Here is an 11602-nt window from a genome sequence, read left to right as displayed (position 1 = left end):
CTCTTCGAATGGTGCGGCACAGAAGGAGTCCATTCTGCCCATCGGTGTCGGTGCTGGCCCTTGGGTGGAGCTATCCAATCAATCACACCCCCCCACCCCCCTTGCTCCTTATCCAATTCAAGGTTTTGATCCCATTCCCTCTGGAAGGTTAATATTGAATTTGCTTCCACCAGGAAGATTCGAAGGCCTGCTGGTATGATTGGTGAATTATTAATCCAGAAACTCAGCTAACATTCTCGGGACCCGGGTTCGAATCCCATCACAGCAGATGGTGGAATTTGAATTCAATGAAAAAAATTTGGAATTAAGAATCTACTGATGACCATGAAACCATTGTTGGAAAAACCCATCTGGTTCGCTAATGTCCCTTTAATGTCCAGATGGTGGCACAGTAGTTAGCACTGCTGCCTCACAGCGTCAGGGTCCCGGGTTCAATCCCTGCACATTCTCCCCATGTCTGTGTGGGTTTCCTCCGGATGCTCTGGTTTCCTCCCACAGTCTGAAAGACGTGCTGATTTGGCATATTGGCCATGCTAAATTCTCCGTCAGTGTACCCAAACAGGCGCCAGAGTGTGGCAGCTAGGGGATTTTCACAGTAACTTCATTGCACTATTAATGTAAGCCTACTTTTGACACTAATAAATAAACTTAAGGAAGGAAATCTGCCGTCCTTACCCGGTCTGGCCTACATGTGACTCCAGAGCCACAGCAATGTGGTTGATTCCCAACTGCCCTCTAAACAAGAGCAACTAGGGATGGGCAATAAATGCTGGCCCAGCCAGCGATGCCAATGTCCCATGAATGAATAGAAGATAACATTTCAGGCAGCATTACTCCAGGTCACAAAGATGGGGTGGCACAGTGGAAAACACTGATGCCTCACAGCACCAGATATTCGGGTTCAATTCCCAGGTTGGGTCACTGTCTGGGTAGAGTTTGCACGTTCTCCCCATGTCATAGAATCATAGAAAAACCATAGCACAAACAAGCCCTTCGGCCCACAAGTTGCACCGATCATATGTCTACCTACTAGGCTTACCTATAACCCCCCATCCTATTAAGTCCCATATCTGCATGGGTTTCCTCCGGGTGCTCCGGTTTCCTCCCACAATCCAAAGATGTGTGGGTTAGATTGATTGGCCATGCTGAAATTGACCCGAGTGTCAGGAAGACTAGCTAGGATCAATATGTGGGGTTATGGGATGGGGCCCGGGTGGGATTGTGGTCGACACAGACTCGATGGGTTGAATGGCCTCTTTCTCCACTGTAGGGATCCTATTCTATTCTATTCCAACTCATTCTATAAAAAGACATTCTACTTTCTCTGCTGGTTTTATTTTGACTATAATATGTAATCATTACCTCGTTCCCTTTAAGAAAAATCACCTGTCTTATTGCAACAAACATTCTTCCGGACAAAGGTGAGAATTTTTCTCTGAGCAGACCGCACTCATGAGGCCAAGATTGGGTGGCTTCTTTTCCTTAATTCCAGTTCCTTACTTGGTTTGAGCACGTCAGCATGCTCGTAATCCTTCTCAACTGTGTCACCTTGGGAATGTACCAGCCCTGTGAAGACGTAGACTGTTCCAGTGACAGATGTAGGATATTACAGGTGGGTAATCCATCTTTCTTTCCTTCGGAATAACTCAAGGTGCATGCTTACTTCCTAAGAACCACCCCCTACTAAACCCTCAGCCTGGGATGTATTGGGAGGGGGCGGGGGGGGGGGGTGCCCAGATTCTCAGGGGATCAGGAGAATACAAGCAAAATCGTGCAGATGCTGGAAATCTGAAATAAAAACAGGAAGGTTCTGAAAACTCTGAGCAAGGGTGATAGTGTCAGGGAGGGACATAATTTGCAGTTGAAGGTGATTTTTCTTCAGAACTTGTAGCTGGGTTCCTGACATACTTTGTCCCTCTGTTCCCTCTGTTTAAGGGGTGAGGAGCTACTATTGGTTAAGACTAACAGGTGATCATCTCTTTAGTAGTTTTTACAGGGTAAAACATCCTGAGGTGATTCACAGGGAATGTTATGAAACTGGGCCAAGCCAGGAGTCATTAGGGGTAGATCAAAGAGGTGGGCGTTTAAGAAGCACCTTCAACAGATGGTGTGATAAACGGGGAGAGGATTCCAGATCTTAACCCCACGGGCTGCCAACAGAGGGCTGTTAAAAGCCGGGGATGTGCGAGGCATCGGAATTAGAGGCCGTGGAGGGGATTTGGGGCTGGAGGGTTTCACAGGGAGAAGGGAGCAGCCACCTCCGGGTGGGAGAAGGCTGACTGAACACGAAGCACGATCTCCGACCACTCTCTCTTTCCAGGCTTTTGACGACTTCATCTTCATCTTCTTCGCCATGGAGATGGTGGTCAAGATGGTCGCCTTGGGGATTGTGGGGAAGAAGTGTTACCTTGGCGACACGTGGAATCGGTTGGATTTTTTCATCGTGATGTCCGGGTAAGTGTGAGCGGAACTGAAGCAATCTCAGCTCTTAGCGTCAAAGCCAAAATGCAAATTAGCATTTATATGAACAGGAGCAATTATTTCTCACGGGTTGTTGACAGTTGAGAGTGTAAATTTAAAATTAAATGTAACCTCTCTCTAAGCTTTTCAAGCTCACCATCTCTCTCATGCCCCTGCGTTTAAGCTGTAATATCGGGCAAAATATATTATTGGAAATTATCCAATTTAAAAGACATTCAATGAGAGACATGACTGTGAATGTACTGGTTTATCTCAACACCACGTGCTGTTTATTCACATTTTGCAATTGTTTTTAACTCTATGAGTTGTCTGTTCATCATGATGAAGAACATTTGTATGGAGAATGGAAGACTTTTCATTTATGGATATAAATTTCAGCACCAAACACTCCCAGGACAGGTACAGCACGGGGTTAGATACAGAGTAAAGCTCCCTCTACACTGTCCCCCCATCAAACACTCCCAGGACAGGTACAGCACGGGGTTAGATACAGAGTAAAGCTCCCTCTACACTGTCCCCATCAAACACTCCCAGGACAGGTACAGCACGGGGTTAGATACAGAGTAAAGCTCCCTCTACACTGTCCCCCCATCAAACACTCCCAGGACAGGTACAGCACGGGGTTAGATACAGAGTAAAGCTCCCTCTACACTGTCCCCCATCAAACACCCCCAGGACAGGTACAGCACGGGGTTAGATACAGAGTAAAGCTCCCTCTACACTGTCCCCATCAAACACTCCCAGGACAGGCACAGCACAGGGTTAGATACAGAATGAAGCTCCCTCTACACTGTTGAAGCAGTGCACATTCAGTGAGAAAAGAAGGGAAAAGCCGAGAGATGCAACAAGAAGGTAAAGGTATTTTATAATCAGCTCTTTAATAATCAGAGACAGAAAACCCAGTGTGAGAGACAGAGAAGATCATTTTGGCCAAAATCTGGTCAGAGTGGCTCAGAGTCAGTGCAGCATGAGACAGAGAGGGTGCAATCTGCCCAGTCCCTCAGAGCAGCTTTGATGATGCAGCAGCGAGAATGTTCAGACATTAGGGTGATGGATGGGCAAGTCAGTACTTCGACACATTCATAAGAACATAAGAAATAGGAGCAAGAGTAGGCCATCTAGCCTCTTGAGCCTGCCCTGCCATTCAGTAAGATCTTGGCTGATCTGTCGTGGTTCAGTTCCACTTTCCCGCTTTCTCCCCATAACCCTTAATCCCCCTGTCTATCAGAAACCTATCTACCCGTGACTTAAACATATTCAGCAGGGTAGCCTCCACCACTTCAATGGGCAGAGAGCTCCCCCGTCCAAGTGATCTTCCCAGGCTGGTCAACCCCAGCAGAAGCTACTCACCAGACACTGTCTGTGTTCCTAATGATGGAAGAGAAGGGGGTGGGAGTGGCACGGTGGTACAGTGATTCTCATTGCTGCCTCACAGTGCTAGGGACGCGGGTTCAATTCTGGCCTCAGATCACTGCCTGTGCGGAGTCTGCACGTTCTCCCTGTGTCTGCGCGGGTTTCCTCCGGGTGCTCCGGTTTCCTCCCACACTCCAAAAATGTGCAGGTTAGGTGGATTGGCCATGCTAAATTTCCCCTTAGTGTCCAAACATTAGGTGGATTGGCCATGCGAAATTGCCCTTTAGTGTCCAAAGATGTGTAGGTTAGGTGGATTATTCATGCTAAATCACCCTTTACTATCCTAGGTGTATAGGTTATGGGGATTAGCGGGGCAAATATGTAGGACTATGGGGATGGAGCCTGAGTGGGGTGCTCTGTGGGAAAGTCAGTGCAGTCTCAATGGGCCAAATGGCCTCTTTCTGCACTGTAAGGATTCTGTGATTCTCTGGGGGAGAGAGGCAGCTCCCTGACCACGTGTGGACAGAGTTTATTTTTTAAATTCCAACATTTTCAGCGGCCGCTTCAAGTTGGATGTCCCTCATTGACCCTGTCCAGCTCCAATGCCCTGCGCTGTGCTATTGATACGTAGCAGGCTCTATTCAATGTTTTTAAATGTCTGCTCCACGTTACAGACTGCGGCTTCCACCTCTTTCCACATCTTGGTTTCTCTGAGACTAACCCCAGGCTTAGCCAGTCGAGCACAGTGAGCGTGAACAGTAACAGACTCACATAATTAAACTGCGAGCAATTGAAAATAACACCCAACCCTGCCATCCTTCCAAGCTTGCAAGCTGTCTGATTGGGCAGCGGGCTTGTTAGGCTGCCTCTGGTCATATCTAAGAGAGGTGATGACCAATGGTATTATGGCTAGATTATTAATTCAGAAACTCACTAATGTTCTGGCGACCCGGGTTCGGAAGGTACAAAAGTTTGAGGTCACGTACCAACCAACTCAAGAACAGCTTCTTCCCTGCTGCTGTCAGACTTTTGAATGGACCTACCTCGCGTTAAGTTGATCTTTCTCTACACCCTAGCTATGACTGTAATACTACATTGTGCACTCCCTCCTTTCCTTCTCTATGAACGGTCTGCTTTGTCTGTAAAGCGCAAAAGAAACAATACTTTCCACTGTATCCCAACACACATGACCATAATAAATCAAGTCAGGAATTTGAGTCCAACGACATCTTAATGAGACGATGAAGCAGACAGCTCCAGCTAAGAAACCGAAGATGGAGTTTCATGAGCGGGTATTGAAATGTTGGACTTTGTTATATTACGTAATGTTGATTCGACTCTTCAATAATGTTAATCCGTCCAAAAGAATTTGCAAGTTTTGCAGAACAGCAGGGTGTTACACAGCTCCTCGTGTCTGCGCAAGGAGTTTTTTTTTAAGTCTAAAGTAATCCTAAATTAATCCCACTGCGGCGCTCCAGTTTTAGAGGTCTGTGCCTGCCTCTTCTTCAAATATTTACCTACTCTTTCCTTTAAGAGACGTCATGTGATCCCACCTCCACTGCTCCTCGTGTTAAAAGCATCCCGTGTGGCAGAAGCTGCCTCGTGAAGAACTTTCTCTCCGTCAGCTCCCCATGAGGGGGAACGACCTTTAACCTCTGCTTTTTCTCTGGCTTGGGGCTGGAGTCCACGTTGCGGGGGTTGGACAGGGTGGCCAAGGAGAGGGAGGGAGAGGAAGGGGATGGACAGCCTGATTGGGAACCCCCCCCTCTTCCACCCACCACCACCACCAAAGTGGGCCAGTTGACTACCCAATATCCAGGTTGACTCTGATGTGATGCACTTACATTAAACCCTGTTAATCGAGGCCAAGAGTTAGGACTGGTGTTGCCAGCTCTCCAGTGTCACCCTGGGGATTTTTAGATATTGGTTCATGAGATGTGGGCACAGCTGGCAGGCTAGCATTTATTGCCCATCCCTAGCTGCCCGAGGCATTTTAGAGTCATAGAGTCAAAGAGGTTTACAGCACGGAAACTGGCCCTTCAGCCCAACTTGTCCATGCTGTCCTTTTTATTTTAAACCCCTAAGCTACTCCCAGTTGTCTGCATTTGGCCCACATCTCTCTATACCCATCTTGCCCATGTAATTGTCTAAATGCTTTTTAAAAGACAAAATTGTACCCGCCTCTACTACTGCCTCTGGCAGCTCGTTCCAGACACTCACCACCCTCTGTCAAGTACATTGCTGTGGCTCTGGAGTCACGTGTAGGCCAGACCGGGTAAAGATGGCAGATTTCTAATGTTTATTTATTAGTGCCACATGTAGGTTTACATTAACAGTGCAATGAAGTTACTGTGAAAATCCCCTAGTCGCCACATTCTGGCGCCTGTTCGGCTACATTGAGGGAGAATTTAGCGTGGCCAATGCACCTAATCTACAGATTTTTGGACTGTGGGGGGAGCCAAGCTCCTGGGAGGAAACCCATGCAGACACGGAAGAATGTGCAAACTTCACATAGACAGTGACCCGAGTCGGGAATTGAACCCGGGTTTGCACATTCTCCTCGTGTCTGCATGGGTTTTCTCCGGGTGCTTCAGTTTACCCCCACAGTCCAAAGGTGTGCAGGTTAGGTGGATTTGCTATGTTAAATTTTACCTTAGTGTCTAAAGTTGCGCAGGTTCAGTGGATTGGCCATGCTAAATTGTTCCTTAGTGTCCAAAGATATGCAGGTCAGGTAGATTTATCATGTTAGTTTGCCCCTTAGATCCCCCAGAAAAGCAGGCAGCATAAACCAAGGACCCCACATAGAGTGCATTCCTTTCTCCTGCAGTATAAATTGCTGTCATTGTTTGAAAGTTAGCATTCTTGTACTTGTCCTGATGAGTGCAAGATGCAAAACTTTGACAAGATGTTCCTTTTAGGGGGCTTTAGTTTAGCCGGGAAGCATAGTCGGTACAGGCTTGGAGGGCCGAAGGTCTTGTTCCTGTGCTGTAGTTTTCTTTGTTCTTTCACGCACCCGGGACATTCTCTCTTCCACCTTCTTCCGTCGGGAAAAAGATACAAAAGCCTGAGGTCACATACCGACCGACTCAAGAACAGCTTCTTCCCTGCTGCTGTCAGACTTTTGAATGGACCTACCTCGCATTAAGTTGATCTTTCTCTATACCCTAGCTGTGACTGTAACACTACACTCTGCACTGTCTCCTTTCCTTCTCCCCTATGTACACCATGAACAGTATGCTTTGGCTGTATAGCGCGTAAGAAACAATACTTCTCGCTGCAACCCTGTACGTGTGACAATAAGAAATCAAATCAATTCTCGAGAGTTTTACTTATTTATTATTGTCACGAGTAGGCTTACATTAACACTGCAATGAAGTTATTGTGAAAATCCCCTAGTAGCCACACTCCGGTGCCTGTTCGGGTACAATGAGGGAGAATTTAGTGCGGCCAATGCCATGGACCTTAAAGTTGTGCCCCTTGTAACAGCTACATCCACCCGAGAAAATAGTCTTTGCACGTCCACTCTATCAATCCCTCTCGTCATTTTATGAACTTCTTAAGTCGCCTCTCATCCTCCTTCGCTCTAAAGAGAAAAGCCCCAGCTCCCTCAACCTTTCCTCATAAGACCTAACCTCCAAACCAGGCAGCATCCTGGTAAATCTCCTCTGCACTCTCTCCAATGCTTCCACATCCTTCTTATAGTGAGGTGACCAGAACTGCACACAATATTCCAAATGTGGTCTCACCAAGGTCCTGTATAGTTGCAGCATAACCCCACGGCTCTTAAACTCAAACCCCCTGTTAATAAACGCTAACACACTATAAGCCTTCTTCACGGCTCTACCCACTTGAGTGGCTACCTCCAGAGATCTGTGGATATGAACCCCAAGATCTCTCTGTTCCTCCACATTCCTCAGAACCCTGCCGGTGATCCTGTAATCCCCATTCAAATTTGTCCTACCAAAATGAATCAGCTCGGACATAGCTCGACACAACATCAAGGGGCCGAAGGGCCTGTACTGTGCTGTACTGTTCTGTGTTCTAATGAGGGAAACCCAATGATGAAGCCCACCCCATCAGAGTTGACAACCAGACCCAAGGGGCAATCCACGCGCCCACGCCCCAAGACAGGGTCAACCAGGCTCCGGGAAAACGGCGCAGAATGTTTATGAGTCGGGAAGGATGCTGGAAATCCACTTTGCAATTTCTGAAAGATTGTACATGACAATCGCTGCAGATGTCGGCCTCAATTCTCCTCTGCCCTTTCTTGGGTTCTTGTCAGTAGAAACTCAAGCGCCAAAGGGACCGTTACTAGGTTTCTTGTCAGCCTGCTTTGATTTACAAGGAACTTCTGTGCTCTTCCAAGCAGCAGCCCTTAGACACGTTGATTGTTTGAGACAGCAGCATGCTTCGCAGGCATCAGCCTGAGAGGGAAACAGCCCGTAGGTTCAGATGAAAGCAGCACAGAGGCAGGGTTCCATGGCAGGCTCCAACATTGCTGTAGAAAGGCAGCGATTTCCCTGCTCGCTATGGAACTCAGACATGCTTCTCCAGGAGGAGAAGTGACAAGGTCATCTGACCTCTTCACTTCAATGAAACCTGTTGTAGAATCAAGCTGTTAAATCCTGTCTCACAGGTGTCATGTTGTGTTTAATAACTGCGGTATTAATAAGGATAATTGAGGCAATCACTGGGACAATTTAGCTTTGTTGACAGCCAGCCTGTTTATGCGAGGCAAGGTGCAGGGAGAGAGTCAACTCATTCTGCTGGGGCCAGTTGTAGATTTGGTGTCATCTTGAATGAACGTTGCTATAACCAGACACCAGTGCGATCGTGGGGTGGGGGTGGGGGGAGGTTTTGTCAGGCCTGTGGCTCAGGGACCGGCCATTCGGCCCATCAGGACCGTGGTGCTTCTTCTCCAGACAAAACCCCCCCCTCCCTCTCATCATCTCAGTCATAAAAAATAGAAGCAGGAGGAGGCCATTCAGCCCTTCGATGCTGCTCCGCCATTCATTTTGATCATGGCTGATCATCAAATCCAATATCCCCCCCTATCCCCACCATATCCCTTTAGCCCCAAGATCTATACCTAATTTCTTAGACTCATAAAATCCTTACAGTGCAAAAGGAGGGCATTTAGTCTGCACTGACAACAATTCCACTCAGGCCCTATCCTTGTAATCCCACATATTTACCCTGCAGGTCCCCCTGACACTGAGGGGCAATTTAGCATGGCCAACCCATACAACCCACCGTCTTTCGGACTGTGGGAGGAAACCGGAGCACCCGGAGGATACCCACACAGACACGTGGAGAATGAGCAAACTCCACACAGACAGTGACCCGAGGCTGGAATTGAACCCGGGTCCCGGTGCTGTGAGGCAGCAGCGCTAACCACTGTGCCACCGTGCTGCCCAATTCTTCTTGGGATCAGGCAGCATTTTGGCCTCAACTACTTTCTGTGGGAGTGACAATTCACCTCCCTCTGGGTTTCCTCCGGGTGCTCCGGATGTGCGGGTTAGGATGATTGGCCGTGCTAAGTTGACCCTAGTGTTGGGGAGGGATTGGCAGGGTAAATGTGTTGGGTGACGGCTGGAGGTGGGACTGTGGTCGGTGCAGACCCGATGGGCCGAATGGCCTCTTTCTGCACTGTAGGGATCCTATGGGAAATCTCGGAACGTGGAGGGAATGATGGAGAGATTGAGTTGATGACAGGCAGAAGCGAGATGCAGGATTCTGGTAGCTTTATACTGAGTACCTCTCGGAGTTGGCAAGGAGAGATAGATGATTCACACATTTCCAGGCGGAAGCAGTTTGTCAGCATTGACTATATATAAATACACATTGCGTTTCTCCCTCGCGCACAGTCTGAGCGGATGCTGGTTGAGGGGAGGTGGAGCAGTGACAGGGAAACGAACAAAAGAGGGATTACGAATCAGCCTGGGTTCCAGCCCCCCTATCACTGGCCAGCCCCTCTGCCCTGATTGCAAAGTCCGCTCGCTGCCTGAAGCTGGTACCCTGGAGAGGCTTGGCCGTGATGCTGCCACAGTTGAATAGCTTATCTGGGTTTCTCATGGAGTTGTCCTCTGTGGGTCACCGCCCCATCGCCCAATCCCGAATATTTTCAACAATCTGAAGCTGAGGTGGGTGGGAGGTTTTTTTTAATTTATTTGTGGGACATGGGTGTCGCTGGCTGGGTCAGCATTTATTGCCCATCCCTTGTTGCCCTTGGAGGGCAGTTGAGAGTCAACCACATTGCTGTGGCTCTGGAGTCACATGTAGGCCAGATCGGGTAAGGACAGCAGATTTCCTTCCCTAAAGGACATTAGTGACCCAGATGGGTTTTTCCAACAATGGATTCATGGTCATCAGTAGATTCTTAATTCCAGATACTTTTTTTTTGGAGGAACGATAGGATTGGTGCCCATTTTAGGAGGTCTCTCCAGTGGGTAGCATTCTCACCTCTAAACGTCCTGGGTTCGACTTTTTAGTCAGTGGCACAGTTAACACTGCTGCCTCACAGCACCAGGGACCTGGATTCAGTTCCAGTGTCAGGTGACTGGGTGCATGGAGTTTGCACATTCTCCCCGTGTCTGCATGGGTTTCCTCCAGGTGCTCCAGCTCCTTCCCACATGGCAAAGATGTACATTTTAGGTGGATTGGCCATGCTAAATTGACCATTATTGTCCAAAGATGTGTAGGTTAGGCGGATTGGCCATGCTAAATTGCCCCTTAGTGTCCAAAAATGTGCAAGTTAGGTGGATTAGCAGAGTAGGCATGTGAGGCTACAGGGATAGGACCTGTCTATGATACTCTGTTGGAGAGTCGGTGCAGGCCCGATGGGCCGAATTACCTCCTTCTTCACTGTTGGGACTCTGAAAGTCACAGGGACAGAGGGTGGTGAGAATTTGAGATTGAGAGTGGGGGGAGCGGGTGGGGGGGGTGGGGTGGGGGGGGGGGGGGGGGGGCAGGGTGGGGGTTGGTCCAGGATTCTCTGATCCCTCAGAGACCAGACCAGACTCAGATTTCATCAGTTTATCCAAGCGTACAGCTGGGAGTTACTCCCAGGCTGGATAGTGTATAAGCTCCCAGATCAACTACAATCCATCATTCTTATAATGCAATGCAGATTAAAGTTGATTTGCATTCACCAATCACAAAGTCACACACTCTTTATTCACTATCCTCTACCCAATTGTTTACACATAACTAATCTGCTCCATTCCGTTCTGGGCATGCTGACGTGTTTCTGTTACCCAGTCACTACCAGCTCAGCTATTCATTGAACCTTGGTGCATTGTGGTTTGTCCGGTTTCCTTCCTTGTGCAATGTTCACATCTCCATCTTTTAACTCCTTCAGAGACATAAGAACATAAGAAATAGGAGCAGGAGTAGGCCATCTAGCCCTTCGAGCCTGCCCCGCCATTCAATAAGATCATGGCTGATCTGAAGTGGATCAGTTCCACTTTCCCGCTTTCTCCCCATAACCCTTAATTCCCTTGCCTACCAAAAACCTATCTACCCGCGACTTAAATATATTTAGTGAGGTAGCCTCCACCACTTCACCGGGCAGAGAATTCCAGAGATTCACCACCCTTTGAGTGAAGAAGTTCCTCCTCAACTCTGATCTAAACTGGCCCCCCACTTATCTTCCCTCTAGTCCTGCTATCCTTTCTAAGCAGGAAGAATCTCTCTACCTCTACCCTATCCATCCCTTCATTATCTTATACATCTCTATAAGATCCCCCCTCATCTTTCTAAACTCCAA

General features: G+C 48.1%; 1 protein-coding gene across 1 annotated transcript in view; it reads left to right on the top strand.

Moving 5' to 3' along the window:
- The first annotated feature begins 1507 nt into the window (after positions 1-1507).
- LOC145361508 (voltage-dependent T-type calcium channel subunit alpha-1I-like) overlaps positions 1508-11602 on the top strand; it is a 165465-nt gene continuing 155370 nt past the window's right edge. The window contains exons 1-2 of the mRNA XM_080217320.1: positions 1508-1612; positions 2321-2454. Of these exons, the coding sequence (XP_080073446.1) occupies positions 1520-1612; positions 2321-2454 (227 nt within the window). The 5' untranslated portion in view covers positions 1508-1519. The remainder of the gene's footprint in view (positions 1613-2320; positions 2455-11602) is intronic.

Source organism: Carcharhinus amblyrhynchos, chromosome 35 (genome assembly GCF_965287045.1).
Source record: "Carcharhinus amblyrhynchos chromosome 35, sCarAmb.v2.hapA, whole genome shotgun sequence".
NCBI classification, from domain to species: domain Eukaryota; kingdom Metazoa; phylum Chordata; class Chondrichthyes; order Carcharhiniformes; family Carcharhinidae; genus Carcharhinus; species Carcharhinus amblyrhynchos.
The sequence above is the reverse complement of the archived record's forward strand: the minus strand, read 5'-3'. Positions and strand labels throughout refer to the sequence as shown.